The sequence below is a fragment of the Sceloporus undulatus genome, chromosome 1 (genome assembly GCF_019175285.1).
Source record: "Sceloporus undulatus isolate JIND9_A2432 ecotype Alabama chromosome 1, SceUnd_v1.1, whole genome shotgun sequence".
NCBI classification, from domain to species: Eukaryota; Metazoa; Chordata; class Lepidosauria; order Squamata; family Phrynosomatidae; genus Sceloporus; species Sceloporus undulatus.
Genome location: NC_056522.1, coordinates 177,234,902 through 177,259,324, shown reverse-complemented (window position 1 = coordinate 177,259,324; position 24,423 = coordinate 177,234,902). Strand labels below are relative to the sequence as shown.

General features: G+C 38.9%; 1 protein-coding gene across 6 annotated transcripts; it reads right to left on the bottom strand.

The window, feature by feature from the left end:
- Nucleotides 1–1,381: 1,381 nt before the first annotated feature.
- On the bottom strand, nucleotides 1,382–23,475 carry SLC1A4 (solute carrier family 1 member 4). Of its 6 annotated transcripts, none has more exons than XR_006104776.1 (8): nucleotides 21,366–21,422; nucleotides 20,015–20,074; nucleotides 14,920–15,086; nucleotides 12,244–12,477; nucleotides 11,393–11,587; nucleotides 10,581–10,715; nucleotides 8,360–8,769; nucleotides 1,382–7,508 (listed from the first exon to the last, which is right to left on the bottom strand). XR_006104776.1 is itself a non-coding variant. In XM_042476692.1 (8 exons), the coding sequence occupies exons 4-8, from the start codon at nucleotides 15,057–15,059 to the stop codon at nucleotides 8,523–8,525; spliced, it is 951 nt and encodes a 316-aa protein (XP_042332626.1). In that variant the 5' UTR covers nucleotides 15,060–15,086; nucleotides 20,015–20,074; nucleotides 21,366–21,428; nucleotides 23,414–23,475; the 3' UTR covers nucleotides 1,382–8,522. The 6 variants fall into 6 exon arrangements, 3 of the variants coding, with proteins under 3 accessions (XP_042332626.1, XP_042332635.1, XP_042332604.1); XR_006104777.1 differs by having other exon boundaries at nucleotides 8,455–8,769; XR_006104778.1 differs by having other exon boundaries at nucleotides 1,382–2,678; nucleotides 8,455–8,769.
- Nucleotides 23,476–24,423: the final 948 nt, after the last annotated feature.

The window sequence follows — 24,423 nt, the reverse complement described above, 5'->3', positions numbered from 1 at the left end:
GTGATTTGCCCTCAGCGTAACAAAACCAGGATTATAGTAGTAGGCTGAATGTCTTCACCCAGTTACATGGCAGCAAGCCCAATTTGAGCTAAATAAGATATAATACTGGGCTGACATGTATAGGATTGTGGGGTTAACCAAGTAGTTAAACCTAGTAATAAGAAGTAGTGTTACTTGGTAGAAAGGTCTATATTCTTCCTTGGTGTGGCTAGAAATATCTCCACAATCCAAAGAGATTGGGATCTGCAACAGATTTGGAGACTGCCATGAGGAAAAGATTTTGTGATCCTTATCTTTCTCATTTCATACCTCAGTGCAACATTCCTCGTCTCAGTTTTCCATGCCAGACAATGAAATACATGTATTTTAAGGTAACACAGTCTGCATATACACATGTCTGCTTCAACTGTACAGCCTTTGCTGCTGCAGAGTTAGATTACTATCAGACATGGAAGTGCTAGCCTGGCGACAGAATAACCCTTGCAAATACAAATGTCTCCCTCCACTTTAGAACATGCTCAGGTGGTCAGTAACCAGCAACTACCAGAACATGTCTCCTGCTTTGCTATTATTAGAAGGAAAAAAAAATCTGAGCACCTTGCAAAAATTCAGTGAATCGGGACTCTGGCAGCACTACGATGCTTATTTAATATGCAATAAATGTGCAATATTTACATAATTAGTTTTAAAACCCAAGATAGCCCCAAATCAGTATGACACATACCCCCACACACCTTCTGCTACTCACATGCATTCAGGTGGCTTAACTGGAACCCACTACACACTTATATTTTAGCCACATCTTGAGAAGGCATGACTCACTAGAAAAAAACAGTAATGTTAAGGAAGGTGGATGGCAGTAGAACGAGAGGAGGACTTGGATAGATTCAATCAGAGGTCATGGGCCTGAATTTACAAGAGCAGTAGAGGATACAGGGACTCGGAGATGTTTCATTCACAGGTTCATTGTGAGCCAGGGCCGACTCAAGGGCAGTTAACAACAACACACTCAAGGCATATAGGTTCTAGGTTTGCTTGCTGCTCTCCCTTTTTAAACAGAAAATGAGAGAGAGAGGGGAAATTCAGCATCCTTCACCAATGTGACTTTTTTGCTCTTATATTTCAGGTCACCACCATCACACTGTTCAAGGACCCTGTAAAAAGAAGGGCCTGCTGCTGAACCTCTCATGTGGCTCTTAGCTTCACCAAAGAGAGAACTCTCTCCACAAATTTATCCATTAGTGTAGATTCCGGTTATGGTTATCTTGATGAATGGTACCTTGATCTAAAGAATATCTTTATGTGATATAATGTACCTAATTCTTCTGCGCGTCCACCAGAAGTTATTTGGAGAGGGGGGGAAAAGACAAATGATGGTGAGTTCAGTCTAAAGGATTTTTTTATTTCAGGTTCAGAAAAACAATAACAAACATGTGACCATTTGGGAGTGAGAGTTCTTGGTTGTTGAGTTATAAAGTAAGTTGACACAATTCATTAGCTTTTCCTCCAGTGGCAAGCAGAGGAGCTGCAGATCTCCTCACATGTCAAGGTGACAATATTATAACGTCAACTCTACAGTCACATATCTACACAAACTATCTTTACCCACGCGCACACACACTCAGACGTGCACATATACTTGGTCCCTCACAGTGACCAGGACTTGATGGTGCTTTGTGGACAAAATATATATTAAGAACATTTCGTTCATAAGGTAAGAAATTTTAGACAATGGAGTGGTTTATTTGTACAGCCAACAAATAGATGCTACATCTGAACTTCATTCATTTTTAGGGATGCACCTTATATTCCTCTGAAATCTACTAGAACAGAAAAAGTGTGATATAAAATAACCGTGCTCATTATAAATGCAGAATTATATTGAACTAATGATACAGAACGAAAGGTTTTCTGTCCTGGCCCCACTAGGCAACAGGGATAGCCAACAGCTCAGTTGATGCCTATGGAAGTAGTCTTTCCAGTGCAAATAACAGCTGTGGAAGCAATCTTAATCAGGATATCTGATGGGGACCCCTGTCTGAATCTGGACTTTCTACATTTCTAAAAAAAGAAATCCACCAACCATACAATTGCTGATTGCATTAATAAAGTGTAATTTTGCCTTCATATTTCTGGGACATTGGTAAAAAGTATTTTTAGCAACAGGCGATTCTATATCTGATTATGCATAGTTAATACACATAGGGAAATAAGCACTGGTCAACAGCAGAACTGATTAGAATTGAGCAGGTCAAAGCACCTTAAGTAAGATACAATAAGGCAGGTGGTGTCATAGTGCTTGTTTATAATCTTGGACTTCTTATACTGCAGGGCTTTTTATCACACAGATTTCATGCTGATACAAATATTCATCCTTGCACTGACTGGTTCACATTCAGTGCAGCAGTGAATTAGGCTGTGGATGGATGCTTGCAGACTCTTGGGGCACAAAATCCATGTCCAGACATGAACATTGATTAGATAAAACCAAAGGTCACAAAACAGTGTGCAAGCTTTCAAATACTCCAGAACTCTTCATCAGACTAGAACATGACTGGCACAGTGCAGTCCTTCACATGTTGTTAGGCTGTTGCTCCCAGCATTCCTCATAAAACTGACTATGTTGGCCAGGTCTGGTAGGACTTGCAGTGCAAACAACAGAAGGCGTCCAGTCCTGGCTATATGGTAAACAGGAGGGAAGAAAAAAAGCTAGCTGGTGTTAAACTCACAGAGTCTGTTTTTTGCTCAGTCTTAAAATGGAATGTAGGACAAAAGGTTGCAGACATTCAAATTAGGCTGGAAACAATGCAGCATCTCAGCTCTCTTTAAGCTATATAAAGTTTTCTCCCAAGTCTCCACTGACTTATAAGCTTTGATTTTGCCGCCACTGCCACCACCACCCTTCAACTGTGCCACGCTAACCAGTTCACTTCCTTTTTGATAACTGTATCCATTCCTTCCCTGATAAAAATTAACTGCTTGTTTAAAATAGGAACTAGTATCCTGGCATTTACAGCTGTAATATGCAGCTAGCCTCTTTCCTTGCATGGCTTTTGAAATCCCTTTTGCCTACGATGCCTGTACTGACATAGGAGACATTCTTATTAATAACACTATCAGTGGAATACTTGTGTGCATTTTGTGGCAACTGGCAACCCTTTTGGAACAGGCCAAAACACACTCTGAAACCTAAAATGTTTTTAGACTTCAATCCTCTTAAAAATGCCTTCAATTGCAGTATTTTAAAAATCATTGCCACAAATACAGTGTATGTATTTCATAAATCTAGCTGCCTTCCTTCCTTTTGTTGTATCTTACATTTTAACAGCAAAGACTTTCTGGCTTGAGCAGACTACTCCACTTCCTAATAGGTTGGGTTATGCAAATAGACTTTGTCCCAATCGGAAAAGGGGTCAGGCAAGGCTGTATGCTATCACCCTATTTATTCAACCCACACGTATAAAATAAAGTACACAGTGCAAGCTTAGAAGCAGATGCAGGAGGAGTGAACATCAGAGAAAGGTACATTAATAACCTAAGATATTCAGACAACACAATACTACTAGCAAAAATTAACAAAGACAATTGTTGGGTTTTGCTAGAGCATTTACTGAAAAAGATCAAGGAGAAAAGTACCAAGTTAGGCTTAATGTTGATCATTAAGAAAACAAAAATAATAACCATGGAAGATCTTCAAGAATTCATCCTAGACAATGAAAAAAAATAAATAAAGAGGTCCCACATCTTGGATCAAATATTGATCAGAACAGAGACTTCAGTCAAGAAATTAGAAGACGACTAAGGAATGGGAAGGTCAGCCATAGAAAGAACTAGACAAGATTCTAAAATGTAAAGATATAATTCTGAACACTAAAGTGATGATCATCAAGTTATAATCAAGCATGGCTTTTGAATGGCCCCATCGCTATGTACAGATGTGAAAGCTGGACAGTAAAGAAAGCCAATAGGGGGGAAAAACCCATTTCAGATGTGATGCTGAAGAAGAGTGCTGAGGATACCATGGACAGCAAAGAAGACAAACAAATGGGTCCCAGAACAAATCAAGCCTGAACTCTAGGATGACTAAACTGAGGCTGTCATACTTTTGCCACATCATGAAAAGGCATGAATCGCTAGAAAAGACAAAAATGGTACAAAAAGTAAAGGGCAGTCAATTCCTGACATCAGGAATTATGGAGGACCTACCATATTTGCAGGTGATGCAAAAGGTCAGTATAGATAACCTGGAAAACAGCTGCCAGCAGCTGCCAATCGAAGTAGACATTACTTCTACTGGGTTACTGAGGTCAGTGTGAAACTGCAAAAGGTGGTTTCCTACATGGCCGATGGGCATCTCCTAGTTTAGAATGGTACAGGGCACTTGAGGAATTTTATAGCACCCATGTACAAAAAGCAGCTAAATTTGCTTGTTGGCAAGGTACAAAAGGACATGTGTTACAAAATGTACTCAGCACTTAGGGAGAAAGGATATCATAACCTTGGCTTTGGTCCAGGGATTGCCTGGTAGATAACCAAATAAGTTGCTTGCTGCCAAAAGTACTTATCCTGTGCAGTTACCAACTGCTTATCATCTTGATTACCCTGCCCATGACAAAGAGAAAGATATATAAGAGCCCTTTTAAAGGGATTTGTTAGAGACAGTCAGTGGAAATGCAGGCTTGTTTTTCAAAATAAGAAGAGTGGAAACTTGCTTTCAGTAATTATGCTGAACCTGACCAAAAATTAGTATTGAGGATGATACTGAAAAACAACTGTTTTTCTTTCATCTCAATTAACTTTTTTCCAGCTCTGCCTGAAATTCAGATCCTAAGCTCCCTAAAAGGGTATGAAAAAGTAGCTTCACTAAAGTGCAAGATCACCAGAGGCTTTTATTGTCCCAGCAATAATTCAAACTCTCTCTCAGACCAGCCCAGTTTTGTCATGTGAAGAGATCTTGCTGAACAGCTTTTTATTCAAATATCATACAGTGGTCCAAGACAGAAGCATCAGCAACAAAACAGACTAGCTGGCAATACTGTGTTAGGTGATTTCAATCCCCAACAGGTAGCTAAATCACCTTGCTGGCAGTAGCCTGTACCATTTTAACAGTGCTTCCTCACTTCCCAGTACTCTTTAGACATGAACAGCAGAGAGTATTTGGCAAAGCAGGCAGAGGTTTTTCCCTCCTAACATAATTTATGACAGTTCATTGGTCATAAAGACTTAATTCCTCCTTCCTCCTTTCCACTTCTGCAAATATGTTTTAAGCTCACATCAAGATACATGTTTTCTGTGTGTACAATACAATATTGTGTTGCGTTACAGTGAACACAACAGCTAGGGAGAAGTGTGTGCCTAAGCAGGTAACTGATTGAATTCCTTTACACAGTCAGTCATGGCTCATAGACAGCGCATGTTTCACTAGAGTGAGGGGATCTTTGTACTATACCAATCCAAACTCTGATGGGGCTCAATCAAATGCTTTTTCACCCCACACCACCAAGTCTCTCGACACAGAAAACTAATAAAGAAGAGAATGTGGTTCATCTTCAGAAATAGGAGTTTTCTACATGGAAAAATATTTTTCCCAATAGAGAAAAGTCAACCATGTGAGTCCCACCAGCAGTCTGAAAAGGTTTAGCCCAGACAAGAAATTGTTGCTTCAGTGAAAAGAAAAGTGTACTACCTTCTCTTGGTGCTATATGTACACTCTCTTCCCACCCCACTTGCCACTGAACCTTTGCTTAGTCATTTTCTGCTTTCTAGTGTCTTGCCTTTTACCACACTTGGAATAATGTACATGGTCCTAGTACTCACATCTCACAAAAGATACTGTAACACTCGGAAAAGTACAGAAAAGATAAGGCAAAATCATCAAGGGGCTAGATCATCTATCCTAGGATAGATGGCTACAATATTTGGGGCTTTCCAGCTCAGAAAAAAAAATGGCTGAGTATGTGGATAGTTATTCATGATGCAGAGGAAACAGAAAGACTCTTCTCTTCCTCTGCCATAATATTAGAAGATGGTTTCACTGATTGAAGCTGGGGACTCAGGAAATACAAAGTACTCAAGAAATAAAAAACTTAATGGAAGGATAAGGCTGTCAATGGCTACTAGTTATGGGTTCTACATATTACCTGCAACATCAAAGGCACTGTGCCTCTGTATACCAGCTGCTGGAGGAAAACCTGAGAGCTGGGGACTATTGCTCTCATGTTCCGCTTATGGACTTTGTATGTTGGCCACCATAGGAAATATGACGCTGGATAAGATAGGCTTTGGGTCTGATCCAGCAAGGCTCTTGAGTTCTTTCAAAACAAAGAAGTTACATACAACTGAGCCCCTCTCTAATTCTAACTTATAACAATGTACCAATTAATGTAGGTAAGAGAAGTATGACAACTTTCCTTCCCCACACCTTACACACCTCACAGTAGCAGGACAGGGCTCTTTAATATTGGAGAAATGGTACAGTGAAAAAAGATTAAACCATCCATCCACAGACTGATTCAGATGGATTGGCAACTCCACAGTTTACCAGTTTTACATTTCAAAAATAGATAAAGGACTATATCCAATTACTAATTCCAAGTATAATAGATCCATTGAATCAATGGGACATAACATAAACACTGACTAACCATTAAGCATTTGTTTAATGGGCTAACTCTAATTGGGATCAGCAACTGGATTTAAACCATTTTGTCTATTTTGACTCTTTTTGCTTGCAGATGACTACTGTAGTTCATTTTGCTTTTTTATTACTGTGCATTTGTTACTTGAAAATTCAGATATTTCCCTGAGGATTAGTGAATTTACAAGTTCTACTAATCAGATTACTTCAGACTGTTAGGAAAAATGATTTTTCAACTGTTTCATTTCTTGCCAGAATGTGTGCAAAATTAACTAAGGATAATTTTTAATCAGTGCTAAGTTAATTGCTGAAACTTCCTGAAGGTTCAAACATGTAATTTTAATTTGTAACTCTTGTGCAGAATGCAAACTGGTACCATCATAGGGAACACTGTGCAATGCCTTTCTCTGGTACGTATTCCTCCAAATAAGCTAAGTTTATCTGGATAGACTGAATCAAGGAGGTTACGGGCATGAATCTACAGGACCTAAGCAGAGCAGTGGACAGGGGGTCTTGGCGATATCTCATTCACAGGGTCGCCGTAAGTCAGAGCCAACTCGAGGGCAGTTAACAACAACCTGCAGTACTAGCAATAGACAGAAAAGCAAAGTTAGGGCATCTTCACACGAAGCATAAATCAGCACTTGCTTCAATGGGACCAAGGTCAACATTATATTATAGTTAAAAGCCATCCAGAATTCTCACACTCATCACAAATGCATCTGCTCTGCATGAACAGCAGTCACCTGTATTAAAAAAAGAAGTGTCCTCCATGAAAAAAGGCTTTGAAGTTGCCAGATGAATGTCATGGTGAACATTTTTAGATAGCAGTAGGTGGGGATCCAGCTTCTTGCCATTTCATATCAGGCCACTGAAATGTTCAATACACACAGTTGTTTTATATGTCTTGTGGAAGGGGTTGTGGAAGGCAGAAATAAACATTAAAAATGAACTTTCCAGGACTGTCAGGACAAATTGCCAGTAGCATACCTATCTGGTGTATATTGGCTAGATTCCATTTAGATTCTAAAAGACAGGAATTGGCAAAATGCCGACTGCAGGGTGCAGATAACCCCTACCCCAAGCTATCTTTGCAGCCCTCAACCTGGATCATTATTTTTGTCCCCCCCCCCCCAATGAGAGAGAGAGATAGCAAAAAGCCTCTAGTCTACAGGAAGCCTTCAAGAGGAACAGTTTGCAGACTCCTTTCTGTTCACTGTTTTAAAAAACACCCTGTTTTTCAAAAACAGAAGTGGTTTTGTTCTATTTTACGGGGGTGGGTGGGTCCATGTCCCCCCTGGACATCCAGTGACAGAAAATCCACTCATGCCCCAGATCAACAGCAGTTTTCCATACTTTCTCAAATAAGTTTGATTTTTCTGATTTCTCCAAGAGAAGAAGCCATCTTTCAAAATCCAACATAGGTTTGATACAATAACTGGAGAAACTCAATCTTACTTCCTGTATAACTCAAGCTAACATGGTGACATCACTGGGTATATTCTAACCTTTGCCATTTACCATATATCTGTATGTCAACAAAAGGGGGGGGGGGACCTTGCTGAAATAGCTTTCATTCACATTGGTATATGTGTGGCTTAATTTGCACTAGCACACATAAATGTGAAACATCAATATTCTATTGCAGAAGTTTCTTTTCTCAGAGTGGAGAGGGGGCACACCACACATGCACACACACACACACAACACTGTTGCACATACTCAGTAGTCTGCAGCTGGCTACCACTTGTGTTCCACACCACCAGAGCAGGAAAGGGATACACCTGCTGAACTCCATAAGACCAAACGGTACCTACTCAGAGTTAGATGTTGTCTCCAAAACAAAAACATAGTATCAGCAGACTGACCCCCACATCCCTCTCATTCATAGGACTGATTCTTTAGATTCAACATCTTTAGTGCTAGGCAATAGAGTGCTAGGTGGCAGAGCCTGGTTCTTCTGCATGACCAAAGGTGATGTTTCTTCGTCAGCCTTAATGTTTGGAACAGCCTCTACATGGACTTCAATCAGTTCTGCCTGCTTCTCCTTAGTTTCTTTCTCATTCAGATAGTGAAGGATACCAGCGCCGAAGGCATCCCCTTCTACATTCACAACTGTAGTGGTCCGGTCCCTGGTGAATAGGGAAAGCATACAAGCAGGTTTAACATGGTACAGTGAAAAAAGACACAGACACAGTAGTTCTCCAGCATCAAGAAAATATAATTGAAGATGTTCTTATTTGGTCAGGCTATGGAGTAGCATTTTTCGGATGTGTCATTCATCATAGGTTTATTTAAGAGAGATTTAACACTTCAGACAAGAGATGTCATGAGACACAGAGCAGGGCCACTCACCCCCAGCAACTCCACCCCCCACAAATCTTGCTTGTACACATAACTCAGTGAACTATAGTGGCCAGCGTAGAGGAAAAGTCCCTGCCTTGCTGGTATGTACTATTAGGGCCATCAATAGGCAGCTGACCGTGCCTGCTGAGCCATGATTTTGCATCTGCTTCTAGCCAGTTGTGGCTCCAACGCCTGTATCTTGGTGCTACAGTAAAAAAACACATGCCAAAGTTGATGGGAAACTGAAGTTAGCCTGCACCTGAAATTGTGCCTTAATATCTAGTGTGGTCCTCAGTAATAGTGTTTGAACTAACTTTAGGCTCTCCCCCCGCTCATATTCCAGCATTGTCCTGTTCATGTCCCAAACCCCAGTTCTGGTGCACGCAGTATGGAGAGCATCTAGCACAGGGGTACCCAACTTGGAAGGACATAGGAGCCGAAATTAAGATTGGCTAAGGTTGTTCAGGCTGCCAACAGTTTTAAGTGAAATGTAGGACATTAAAAGGGGGGGCATGACCAAATAAAAACTCAAAGGCAAAACCACCTAGGCCACTCAAAAGCAAATGACTCGGCAGAGGAGGAGGAGGAGGAGGACAATGCGGTGGTCAGGCGTCCTCCTCTCTTTCTCCTGTCCTCCCCTCACTCACCAGAAGAAGGGCCCAAGGCTCTCCTGTGATCTCTAGCATTCTTGCTGTCTGCATTCTCTCTCTCTCTCTCTCTCTCTCTCTGCCCTCCTGACTGTCTCTGATGCTTGGCTGCAAAAAGCTCCTCCCTCTGGGCCTGCCTGGCCAAAGGGGTGAGAGGAGCTGTAAGCCTGTCCCCTGCAAACGCTCCCCTAGGAAGCAGAGGCTAACTCTGGGGGAAGAGTCCATTGCTCCCATCCTCCAAAGTCCCGTGCAATCGGGCGAGGACTCTGGGAGCCAGGACATCCCCCTCCTGACAATGGGGCTCCAGGCCTCCAGAAATCCTTTGGCGAGCCGCATCCAGCCCCCGGGCCACATCTTGTGCAGCCCTGATCTAGCATGTTCCACACCAGAATCAGAGAATTAACAGCCTTACAATGGATTAAAAAAAATATACCTCCTGCTCCAGAATTTCCAGGAAGATCTGGAGCCCTCTGTTTGCACATTGTGGTAGCTGTCTACACAGGCACTCTGCTGAGCTGCCCAGCACATCCACAGCTACTATGGGTTATTCACTCCAAGGTCAGGACAAAGTGCTCACCAATGTGATCAAGGCTGGGTACCTTGTTCTGACCTTAGAAGTGAGTGATCCATGGGTGGCTCAGTAGGATATCTGTGGGATATCTGCACAGATAGCCACAGTGGAAGAAGAACAAAGGGCCACAGGAATGGAGGACCAAAGAGGGCAGCTGAGGTCGGCTGCCAAAGTATCCTGGCCAGTGCAGACACAGCCTCATGCACCTAACTTTTGATTATTTTAAGATTTAATTTTTTTATTTCCTGATTTTGTTATTCTTTTAAAATGCAACCTCTCCTTTTGGCAAAAGATTACATTAATGGTCCATACCACTGAGCATACCTGGCACAACTACAGTGATGTGCTCTTAAACAACATCCAGTTGTTTTGTACTTACACAATCCAGTCCACTGCCAATATGAGTGAGATATCATTGGTGGGTAGTCCAATGGCCTCCAAGATAATAGCTATGGTTAGAACTCCTCCAGCTGGGATTCCAGCAGCTCCTACACTGGATGCAGTTGCAGTAACACTGTTGATGATAAGTAATATTAGTTACTATTGTGCAAAACCTGTCCTTTTGCCTTTGTACATATTTCTTCCTTCGAACACACTGATTTGAGAAACTAATCCATTAAAGAAGCTGTTTGTAATGCAAATCCATATTCCTGTTATACTTCGTACATTTGTTACCAACAATAAGCTGAAACATGTTCACCATGTTCCCATTTCAAAAGCACAGATCTATCTCTACATCATACAATGTACATCAAAATAATAATTGTATGCTACATTGCATGATTGGCTTATAGTGTCTCCATGCCTACTCAGTCCTATCGGGTTCAGTGGGGCTTAATGCCACGTAGGAATGTAAAACTTATTTACGTATCTAGTAGCTGCATTCTTTTTACAACTTGAATGACAACACTCTGGACTATGCTGTCCATTTATATATTCATTCACAACAGTAAAAAAAAACTCTTTCTAATGAGAAATCAGAAAAACATAGATATTTGCAGCATTTCAATGAAGGACACACTTTTAAAATTCTAAATTAACAACAATGCCAAAGAATAAGCTAAAACACAGCAAATAGTTATTTCTGATGCACACTCAAAATAATGGGACAGTTCTATTGCTGAAATAAAATAAGTAAAGAAAGCATTGTGTTTGGCTATCAGGGAAAAGCTGGTTTGAGCTACAACTTACAGAATGGTAAAGATCTGTCCAATATTGAGTTTGTAGTTGTTCAGTTGAGCAATAAAGACAGTAGCTATGCACTGGAAAATAGCAGCTCCATCCATGTTAACAGTAGCACCAATAGGCAAAATAAATCTGCTAATTCGTTTGTCCACCCCATTGTTATCTTCAATGCATTTGATCATTGACGGAAGAGTTGCAGAGCTAGACATCATCAAGACAGAAGCACAACAGATCATACAAAGTGCCTTCTAACCTGAAACATAAGGTATAACAGCCAGATCCTTGATCAATCTAAATGCAGCATTCCAGATACATTCTGTTCCAGGACACTAAAAACTTTTATATTTTGCATTTCCAGAAAATACAACCTTATCTTATGAGAAAAAACAAAAGGGTGGGCTACAGCCCGTTCTTTATTATTGTTTCTGCTTCAGTTCTATTATGACTAGCTTAAAGACTGAGTTTCTGGGAACAAAGTTGGATTAAATTCCAATATTTGTCTTGGAAGCAAAAGACAGACAATGTCTAATAGCTAAATGTCTCTGTTCTTTCAAACTGTGCATCTGCCACTTGTTCTACAACAGGGATGCTGATTCTTTTAGGAAATTTAAATTCCTAGTTCTAAAACCTTTACAGTAATGTCTTAAGAAACAAAGGTGTGAATATCCTACTTTTTAAAATTATTACTTTTTGAAATTCCTCACATTTGGAGAACTGGAATACGACTCCCTCTTAAGAGCCCTTTGTTTTGCATTTTAAAATAAAACTATGAAAAGCTTTCAGGAGGATATTTGCCTAGAATGTAAAAGTTCAAAATAATAATTTATTTCATAAACAAAATAAAAAAATCAACCAACCTGGAACAAGTAGCAAAGGCAGTTGTAAGTGGAGTTATAAGTCCTAACAGAAAGGTGAATGGGTTTTTGCGTGTGATTGAAAAATAAATAAGTGGTAAAATGATCCCTCCATGGATTACATGGCCCAGAATTGAAGCAAAGATATATTTTCCAAGGCTTGTCACCAGCAGGATAATATCATCCATTTCCACGATCTTGCTTCCAACGAGAAACATAATGCCAAGAGGTACATACCTGTATAAAAGTAGCATGAATCATTAGTATTTATTTTATTTATATCCCAGCTTTCTCCTGACATAGGTCCCAAGGCAGTGAGGATGGAATTTGACAGTGTACTTGTTTCTAATCCTAAATTTTGAGTTGCATTGTTTGACCCTTTAATCTGAGGGCAGGATGTCTTTTCTACAGAACACTCACTAGGATTTCAAAAGGGGCAAATTCCAAATATGACAAAATTAGAAAAGCACTACTGAGAACTTCACTTAATTTGAGAGTCAAGTTTTATGCCCATAATCTACAAAGCAGAGGATTATGACGTGACTGATTTATCTGAAGGGTTGGCTTAGTATGAAGTCCAAGAAAAAATCCATCATTTATCAAGTTTACATGAATTATACTGGAAAGTAAAAGCCTTAAATTGCACTGTTACAAATCCCTAATTACAGGCACTAATACCAAGTTCTGGTTTCAAAGGTCATACTTTTCAAATAATTGGTCCCATGCTTGGGGACCAATATATCTCCTTCTGACCTCCCTTCCCCCTTTAAAATATAGCCACTTAAGACTTTGACATGTCAGTCTCTTGAGGAACCTCAGAACAGGTCATTCCAATGCCAGCACTTTTAACTGGCTTCAGTAATATGATCTTAATCAAAAAGATGAAAAGCAGATAATTAAAAGGTTTAGGAAAAATGCTGTTAAATATAACTGTAAATGACAACTTCTTAGGAAGGAGCAGGCATTGTGCTAAATATTCAACTGGTATTTCCATGTCACTAGGTATGGTTTCAGCAATCTGACCCCTTGTTATGTTACCAGGGCTGTGTACTATGGATGTCACAGAAGAAGGGCAGGCAATGGTTTGGAAGCAGATCAGAACTGGGCATGAAAGCAATGGGCCCTATGGAAATAGACATGCAGGGAAAATCTGGCTAACAAGGTAATATAGCAACCCAGAGCCAGGGTGTGGAGACAAGGCACTTTTCTTTTCTCATTTGTTAAAACAATTTTATTTTTAATAATTTAATTATTAATGAAAAGAATACAAACTATCATGGCATAAGGACAAAATTGATAACAATTTTCAAGAATAACAAAACATAGGCATAAGACATGGTTTGATTAAGGGGTGAAATAGATGGCCAAAATTAAGTTGTTTTCAGTTTCTTTGTAGGTGTGGCATTTAGAAGTGGCCGGAAGCTGCTCTCTGGTCCTTAAGACTGAAGCAGTAAGGAGCCGGGATAAATGGGACTCCTGGCTGCACCGGTCAGTCCCTGCATTCATAGCCCACCTTGGAAGTGGGCCATGTGGTCAGCAGCGTTCCAAGGTGCTTGCAGTCAGAGCATACTTACGACGCTATTTTATGCCTGTCTGCTCCAGGCCAAAGTTTTCTATTCTGTTTTAACTAATTATTCAATGAGGTTGTTGAACATTCATCATATGGAGGACAGAAGTCCAAAAAAGACCACTTTCCAAACATCTTTTTGGCCATGAGAGGTTGACTCAATTAGTGTGAATTGATACATTCAATCAGTGTGAATGATGTTAACATCAAGTTGCAGAATAGGCCAAAATTTGTGCATCCACAATCTCCCTCCTCTTTCTCCTCCCCTCATTCCTGGCTTTTTGGTAAGCTGATAATGCACAAGCACAGCCTATGTGCAAACATATTCATGCTGAGCAAGCAAATCCTGGAGCCAGCTGGGAATGGGCAGTGATGGGTGCCAAAATTTTAAAGCTACCTCACATACAAAAATCAAACTTTTTCATCTTTACTTCACTTGCCTTGAAATAATAATAATAATAATAATAATAGTTTTGTTGTTGTTGTTAGTAGTAGTGGTAGTAGTAATAATAGCCTGCTCTTTTCCCAGAACTGGCAGTGAGAGCGGCTCAACAATAAAAGAACAATATAACTCTAACTGAACTATTCTCCTTCCACATCAATACCCTCCCTCCCTCATGTGTAAAAACTAAAAGTGGACCTTGTTCCCCATGCAATTTATTAACTTTCTCTTCCCAGCTGAACAGCCTGGATGGACCTAGTTCTAGGATCTCTTGTTAAGACTGTATAGGAGATTTAGAAAGTAAATGATGCATTTCTCGTGGAAGCTATCTATCTGCTTTCTCCTTAGCCCTTTTCCCTCATCTTAACGTATTTTCTTAATTTGAGATTTGAGACCTGATTGTATATTTTTGGCCATGGAAGGACTATTTCTATACATGCCAGACTCTGTGTTCATAGTACACATTTGACTAAGTAGCCAAAGAATAAACAGGCTAAATTGTCATGGATGACAGGGGAGCCGGAATGGTAGTTTTACTTCAGATAAAATGACACATATTTTGGGGTCCTTCTTGATGGTGGCTTGAGGGACAGTGTCAGTAAAGGTCAGTAGGGCAGAAGTATTCCAGTATTCCATTCTTCCCCATGGCACTGTTTGAAAGAACACTTACCACATAATCCAAGATACCAAGACCATGGTTGCTTCATTGAAAGAATTAAAGAAACGAATGAGTTCCTCCCCTTCAGGACCAAGCTTTTTCAATGCTACTCCCAAAACCAGAGCAAAAAGGACAAGCCCCAGGATATTCATTCCTTCGGTCTCAGTGCCAACGGGAAACTGTGAAATTAATAAATGTTCATAATATCAAGTATCTTACATGAACCTAGATCTCTAAGTTGCTTTTGTTTTCTCTCTTTTGATGTTAACAATAGCAGGCTACAGAATAGATGAAAACAACATGAAAAAAAATTTTAAATCCCTGGGGGGAAACTAAAAATAGTAAACCCTTCAGGGGAAATGATAATTTTCAGAACAGCCTCTAGAATGAAAATGGTGGGACCTCTATTGTTCACAATCTTAAAATTCAGAGTCAGAACTTCTGTGATGCCATATACAACTATCCTGGAGACATTTCAATTAGCCTGCATTATTTTGAAAGAAGAGAGGGGAAGATGGGTCATATTCATAGACATTTTAATGCAAAGGGGTAACTAATATGAATGTCACTCAAAATGTTTTCTAACAGACAGCACTGGTGAACAATTACTTCCTTATCACATCTTTTGTTGGGGATGAAGAAGAAATATAGCATCACAGAACAGAGTCATAGAATCATTTCCTGCCTTTTTTCCAGTTGAGGACACAAGGCATCTTGCAACAGGTTTTATTTTATTTTATTTTATTTTTTAAAAACCCTCAAAATTCACAAAATACAAACATTCAAAAGTGATTAAACTATAAAAAAAATTCAGTTAAAGCACAAGCCATAAAAAATTCAACACTGTACAACAGGACAACAAAAATAACAAACAGAAAATCTGGCACCTAGTCTTTGCCATCAGATAGCTTAAGAAGCACTATGATAGAACTTGCTTTCCAATCACAGGGATTAGAACAAAGATTCAACAGACAATCCAGTCTGTTGTGGGGACATGAAATAATTTTGCTCTTCATCTCAGGCAGTAAAATGTCTTAAGCTGACTGTGGCTTCTGTATACATAAACTTTGTTCAGATGTTAAACCAAGCATGGAGGTGGGTCAGGGCAGAGCTGGCAAAACAGAAAATCCCACTTGAAATGTTTGACCAATACACATAATGCTGTCTGAACAGATTTATATACTGTCAAAATAGTAATTGGTCGTTAGGTGGTATCAGCAGAACCAATTTCCAACAAAGCAAAAAGAATTCTTCTGCCTTGGTCATCCCACTTCAGACTAAATTTGGAGCACAATGTCCAGCACATTAGCACACTTAGGGGCAAAACAGACCATCCCGAAGGGGCAGCTTCAATCCACCTTTTAGCCAGCCCAAGAAAGAAGTGGCTAATACCCATTCCTTTTTGTGCCAGCAAAAACCTGGCTTTTCCACCCCACCACAGATGAAAGCCAGCTTTTTGGTGCTCCGGCAGCGTGAGGTGTGTAAACGATGTGCCGACAGAGTGCCTGGAAGCTGACCCATGTGTGGGCTGCCGGGCAGCCTGAACAACTGCACTCTGAAACCACCCAGATGGCAGTGCAAAGGGGTGGTCTGTTTTGCTCCTTAGTATATTTCCTTCCTATCTGCAGGTTAGCCAAAGTTATTTGTTGTCTTCTTATGTGCGATAGCATATAAAAATGGAACACAATTCTAATGGTTGATCAATGATCTAAACATCAGACACAGTCTGTAGTTTTATGAAATTTGTTTTCATAAAGGAGGATAAAACATTGTACTCAGTAGAGATTCTCACCTAAATATAAGAAATTATTATAAAAAATAATGCATGCAGCCAAGAGAATATTTTTGCAAGAACAGTTAACGCTCTTTTCACATGAAACGCTTAAACAGAACCTTAGAGTATCTATTGCAGCCTCTGTACCATATACGCAAATGCTGCTCATTTTTCATGAAACAGCAGTAAAAAATTATAATACTCATTGAAACCAAAATCCCATTTCTTCTTATTACAGAGCAATTAAAACCAAAGCTGATCAAAGTGGTTGAAGAATCATATGTGAAAATGTTCCAATCCCTACCAAAGAAGACTGCATTTGTCCACCTCTTCCCTAGTGAAATCAGTGGGCACAAATAGATTCTGGAATCCAATGTTGTGAAGATGTAATATTTTTAATATGAAAATAGTGTTTAATAAAGTTTTGCTTAAAAAATGTCTTGACTGAAGACACTGTTCTGCCAAGAGGCATGAACTGAAGCATTGACATGAATCTCTACCACTGAAGACTCCATCTTATTTTAAAAAACCTTACAATTATCCAGACAAATCTAGCCAGTACAAGCCATGAGATTAATCTGCCACAAGGAGAAAGCTTAGAGACATCTTGCTCTACATTTAGAGATGCTCAGATTGTCCAAAAATATTAAACTAGATGAAATTAGAAGCAAACCAAATATTTTAAGTATTAGAAAGGAAAACAGTCCAAAAGCCAGCCAGCTCTCATGGACAGAAGTATCATGCTGGGTTTCTAGGGTACACAAAGGATTCCATGATACCAGAGTGCTGTGAGTAATTATTAAAAAGAGATGAGTCCACATTGTTGAGTGTCCAAAAGGCACCCTGAAATCTTATGAGAGAAAACAAAAGGAGAAGTGGTTTCAAAATATGTGTGGGTGTGTGCACACATGTGTGTGTTTGTGCTTCAAAGACAAATCCAACACTGTGCATTTTATTGTTGTTCTTACAGCTTAATTTTTGACAGAGTCAAACTAAAGTGAAACAGTTCCATTTTTATTCTATTTTCACTCCCTTATATCACTGAAACAAATAGTTCTTTCCCCCTTTTCTACAAACAGGAGGACATTGAGGCAAGTACTGCATTTGAGAGATACCATGGACATGTTATGCTGAAGATGCATACAATGTCACTCCAAGAAATCTAATATCGAACAAGTCTTGCAGGGTTTGAGACCCATGTTTGTAAGATAAATAGAAGTCAGTTGGGAGAGTGAGAACGACTGGGGGACTTTCTTTCCTCCCACACCTTCTCCAGTCTAAATCATTATTTCCAAGCATGATTTACGGAAGATAAGGAACTTCTAGGACTTCATTACATGTAGCTATAATATAATATGTAGATTTCCTCAAAGGAAATATTTTGAATTATGCTATTATGCTCCAGCCTAACTGTTCAAAACTCTGTCCAAAATTTAAAGAGCTACTTTAGACACACATATGAACAGCAAAACCTCATAACCATATTATGTCTACTAATTATTGCTGAACTAAAGTAAGCCCATGCTAAAATGGAGGTGGTGCCATACAAAATAGAAGCTGGATGAATCTCACATTATGTACACATGCAAGAAAGGTTACTGCCCCCCCCCCCCCCCAGATAGTGCAAACAGCCCTCCAAAAGGCCACAAGTAATGGTGCATATTCAATTCACCCTTCCTCATTGTAGTGTTCTGAAAAGAGCTGATGCAACAAACTTGCAGAGGAAGCCATTTGCTGGCTTTTGGTTATCTGTGGAAGAGCAGGGGAATGAGGAAAATGGAAAAAGAATGGCAGAAACAGAAGAGAAAGCAAGAATGGGGAGAGCGATGAGTGAGGAGACAGGCGAGGAAAGCACAGGCAAAGGTGAAAAAGTGACAGGATGACCAACAAAGCTTGGAAGAGGAGAGAACGGAGAAACTAAATGAATGGCACAAAAGACAGCAAGAAAGACAGGATCATAAACAGAGAGATATGTTGTGAAAAGAAAGCAAGAAAGGCAGAGGAGTGAGGTGAGGGGTCGTGTGGTCACACTGTGGACAGTGCAATTTTTTCTGGTAGCTCTCATTTGACATACTAGACATTTTCCTTGGTCTCAAATATAGCTTGCCATATGGCATAGAATAATGGCTGTTCAAGCAAAATTGAACTAGGGCATGGGACTTGCTCTTGGGTGTTATGAGGTTATTTGGGAACAATCCTGTGATTAATTTACTCTACATTGGTTAGTATCTGAGTACACTCTCAATTGATACATTTCCTTGTAAAAATGGAGCTTGTAAGTAATCTGTAAAAATATTAGTAATATTACTTTATTGGCAACAATTTTACCACAGTTTAAAAATACTTTATCAACTGTTAACATCATTCCTTTTTTTTCTGTATGTGCCTGTGTGTCACATTTAGTGATTACTCCTATATTATTCTTTTAGGGTCATTTTGGATTTTTTTTTAATCATTTGGGGTCATTTTTCTATTTTTGAAGCTATTTTATAAAAAAGGATTAAAAATTTAAAATATCACAAAATAATTACTAATGTGTCACATTTGAAAAAATAAGATTAGTGCCTATGTGTTCATTTTTAACAAGAAAGAAAAGAATAGGCATTTGGAGACTTTCTAATAATGTGCTGCTAATTTTTATATATTGGACAGTATATACAACTAATAGGAGGGGGTACCCTTTTGAGAATTATCACTTTGTAATCAACATGGATATACTATATAATTTCCCTTTGTTTACAAACCTGTCTGAAGATGAATTAAGGCTGTAAGTCAATACATGTGCATTTTAAGGGGAAATTTAAAAAGTAAATAAGAATTTAAAACTATATATATATATTAAAAATTACAGAGTAATGTAGTAGTAGAACAAAAAAAAATCTTTCCATTCTTTATGATAAAATCTCAGGGTGGTATACAAATAAAAACAGTTTAAAACCAGAAAAGACTGTATGGGTAAACAGAGCCAAGAAAAATCTGAGTTACTCATCCCTACCTAAGGAAGTGCTTATTCACAGCAGCTGAAACATGGGACTTCCTCTTCCTTAAACCATCACAGTTCAATACTTCACTGACCAACAGAAACTGCAGAATTATAAAAAGATTATTATCCAAAAACACCTGGCTGCAAGAAGGACTTCAGATCACACCAGTAAGTTGGCTCTAGCACTTTTCCTACTGCATTTTGTTATCATCAATCCTTCACAGCATTCCCTAATATCATTTCTGATTTTTAAAAGGAATGCTTTGAAGATATAAGGAACATTTTGAAGATTAATTCCGAAGTAAAATTTTGTATGCAAAAATTAAGATGTAAATCAAAACATCACTTACCTTTTCAATGGTAGCGTTCCCAAAGTTAGCATTTATTACCTCTTTATAATCGGTGATATACTGTTAATAAAAAAGAAATATTTGATTAAGTATTCTATATAAAGGAGCCAGTGTAGTGTAGTGGTTTGACTATGACTCTAGAGACCACGGTTTGATTTCCAGCTCGGCCATGAAACCCACTGGGTGTCCTTGGACAAGTCACATGCTCTCAGCCTCAGAGGAAAGCAATGGCAAGCCTCCTCTAAACAAATCTTGCCAAGAAAACCTTGTGATAGGTTTGATTTAGGGTTGCCCTAATTCAGGAATGCCTTGAAGGCACACAACAACAATTCTATATAGGCCTGTGTAGTAGGCCTATGACTAACATTGTCATATTTTTTTCTTTCTCATGTTTCTCCTTTTAACAGCTTTGCTTGATGAAGCAGCCAATAGAGCAGGGGTAGGCAACCTTTTTGAGCCGGGGGCCGGGTTGCTGTCCCTCAGACAACTAGGGGGCCAAAGCCAAAAAATAAATAATTAATTTTTTAAAAAAGATTAAATAAATAAATAAACTGGGACAAATGTAGGACAACATTTTCAATGGTGGACACTTTTTTTAAAAAAGTGGAGGACACGCAAAAAAATTTGCTGATTTTTAAAAAATGTTAATATAAATGCATGTTTCTGAGGCGTCTATAGACAATTTGCCCCTGTGCGCGAGAGGCCAAAGGCCCTGGCGGCAATCGGCAGCAGGACCGGGCTGGGGCCAGTCCCAAGGCCTTGCCGGGCCGCAGGTTGCCTACCCCTGCAATAGAGCTTTGAAAGCTTGCAACAGGTATCACTGTTTTGTGGATTTTGGGTGTTACTGTACTTTGCTACCCTTGGATATATATTCTATATACTGTTTGAGAGATATAAAAATAATTTTACATTTTTATAAATTATTATATAGATATAAAATTATAAAAATGTTTTATATAGCTTGAGGCTTTCTATCTGTAATGGGAAACTGATGAACACATGGTGCAGTGGAATAGATAACATAAATAAATCTGAGTTTATTCCCATAATCTATTTGTTAGAATAAATGATGGTTTCTATTAACTATATCCTTGAGACTGAATGCGTGCTTTTCTCCTGTGTGTATTTTTTATCAATGATACTAAATACTCCCTGAAACTAGAATTCTATTTTCATTTACCGATGAATGCATATTATTGTACAATGTGGGACTTATGTTTGAGGAAATTATACATAGGACTAGGCTGTAAAATTGTTTTAATGACATTTATATGTACTGTAAAGGCATTAAGAAGATTTTTACACAAAAGCTTGTGGGCAAAGAAAAGGCTAACAAAGAATCACTGCTTACCTTTTCAATGGTAACATTTCCTATTGTTGCATTTCTTACTACTGCTTTATATTCAGTTGCATACTGGAAATGAAAAATAAATTAATTAATATTTGATATACTGTATGTGGCCACATTGTTATAGAGCTTATGAAGCTACATTTGAAGCTTCTTATAATATGCAGTCTTGAAAACCACATCACACACTGATGAGGTCATACAAATAATATAATAGCTCAAGCATCCATCTCCCAAAAAAGAAATACTTTTTACAACTTAAAGTTCTTATTTCATGAAACCCCCTATAAAGTTCTCTTGCAAATTTATAGATCTAATCTTGCTTGTGCATGATGAGGAATCATGCAGACATGTGTTGTGTAAGAGCACATCTACAAAGGGGTGGTATTTTGGTGTGTGTACGGGAGAATCAAAGCATTCATCCAGTCATTCAGCTGAGCCCATACCACATCAATCCTTGCCATTCTGTACAGAAAGAGAAGGTGGTAGTCAAAAGTTTCCATGTTCAAATGATGGAATTTGAATGTCTCCTAAAACCCTTCTTTAGCTTCTTTTTAAGGGCACTTTGGAAGCAGGGATCATGCATGGTCTGCCAAAGATGTAAAGTATTTGCAAGCTGTTCCATTGCTAAAAGTGGGAATGTACCAGATATACACATGAAGCTCACCAGCCAGTTAAAACTGTAGACTAAGTACAAAACCATAGCCATACCTACATATATATAAAGGTGACCCTGAAGAAATTTTGAAGGAAATAGTTCCATCTGAACTCAGTGGAGCCATGTTAAGTGCATTAGATAGTGCCAGCAAATGAAATTGCTCGCTTGGGTTTTTTTCTTCTTAAAAAACCAAATACTCTGCACATCACTGACTGGCATTCTTATTAAGGTACTTATGCTGAACCAAGCAGGACAGTGTGGACACAGTTAGAAGAGCCTAAATGAGCTCCCAGATCTTATTAATTTTCATCTAACCATTCACCTAATTTCCATTTTCTATCATTCATCTAAGATTCAGCTGTAGAATTTGTGTATGCGGGTGGGGATAGATGATACCTGTGACAGACAACTAACCAGTCAGGATTTGACATCGGTGTGAGATTCAGTACAAAGAATGAAAAGCATATGAACTGAACTGAAAGCTTATGAACTGAAGTTTGTTGGGGGGGGGGGGCGGTTCCAGCAGAAAAATCACATTGAGCTTGCTTACACTTTTATCTTCCAGTTGAAGGATTTTTAGTTTGCAACATCACTTTTGTCAACAGGTACCATATCAAAGTTGAAGGATCCAGCCCTGAAATTCTTCCATTTGTAATTTGTCTTCAGCATGTCCAATCTCTGGCTACTCTAATTCACTTAATTCTCCACAATCAAGAATGTTTGCTTAAATGATACTTGTAAATCTGACTCTATACATCCTGCTCACACACCCAGCAATGGATAAGGTACATGTATGTGCCTAAAAGTCACCTATCAGTTTATTGTGATCCCATAAATTTCACAGGGTTTTCTTCAGCAAAGGATACTCATAGGTGGTTTTGGCAGTTCTTTCCTCTGAAATGTAGCCTGCAGCATCTGGTATTCATTGGTGGTCTCTCATCCAAGTACTAACTAGGGCTGACCCTGCTTTGCTTCCAAGATCAGACAAGATCTGGTACCTTTAGGGCATTTGGGCTGGATAAATTACACACTAAGCGTTAAATAGAAAGGAGCAACTTGCATCCTTCCAACTCTTGCCTCTCCTACCAAGCCTTATTACTGGTTCTGGAAACCGGAGCTGATGGAAGCTGCAGTCCACCAACAGCTTGAAGACTGCAAGCTGCCCATTCCTCCATCAGATGTACACTATGGACTACAGAAGTCCATAACAGAAGTAAGTACATTATCAGTTTCCTTGGTTTTGCGTGTGTGTGTGTGTGTGTGTGTGTGTGTGTATTTGTTGTACTCAAATTATATCATAGCTAAAATCTCTTTATAGGAAATGGGGATCTTTTTGTCAAAAACTCCAATCATCCTAGCCCAAACAAAAATAGGAAAATAGTATAGACATTACCGATCGAAATGCTGCAGCAATGAGATTTGATGGAAACAAGTTTCTGCAAAAATTCAAAAACACACACAAAAAACCAAAGATTACGATTTGACTACGGCTTAAAAACTTAATTATTTACTTTCACATTAGAACAATATTATGCCTAAAGTAGGATTAAAACATTAATTCTGCATTAACAAGGCAAAATGCCATGTAATCACCTTTTCTCCTCAGTTTATTAGGCCTGAGTGAACATGTTTGCCCTCAGAGTTCATGCTATTGCAGAACATATACATTGATTATAGCTAAATAAACAATTATTCTCCCCAACCACCATGTCACATTTTTCATGAACTGTAAAAACTATTTTAAAAACCTTGTCCAGCTCTCTAAACATGACATTTCTGCTGCCTCCCAAGCTTTTCCACAACGTAAACCCTGACTGATTCTCTTGGCAGATGCATTTTATATTAAAACACAGGCAATCTTAAGTAATAAATGTGACAGAACCTGAGTACCAAAATAGAGGACCTGTGATTACAGAAAAAGGGGAAAGATCAAAACATCACTAAAACAACAATTTGGAAGATCATTCCTCTTCCAAATGTGCTTCTGTGTTGGTTTGTCTTGAATTATGAGATGATGGATGATGTATAGAATATTATATTGGAAAGAATAAAAAGAATTTCAGTCTATGCCTCTATCATGGAAGCAAGTTCCAGACACACACCTTGCAGGATCCCAACTATCACATAGCAACAAGAGAAATCAGGTGCATCACAGAAAATACACCTGAGGAGCAAACAGCTCAAGTCCATTACCAAACACTAGCAGAAAAGAAAATCTGAGATTAGAGTCTATAAACAGCAGTGGGAATATAAACTTACTGGACTACTGTAATTAAGGGAATGTGACCCAGAAAGATTGCTATGACAAAGAGAGGAGCCACTATCTACAGCACAGATAAATTGTTTGTTCATCAGTTCTCCACTTAATTCTTATTGTGAGAACTTTCCCACAGTCAGTGAGCT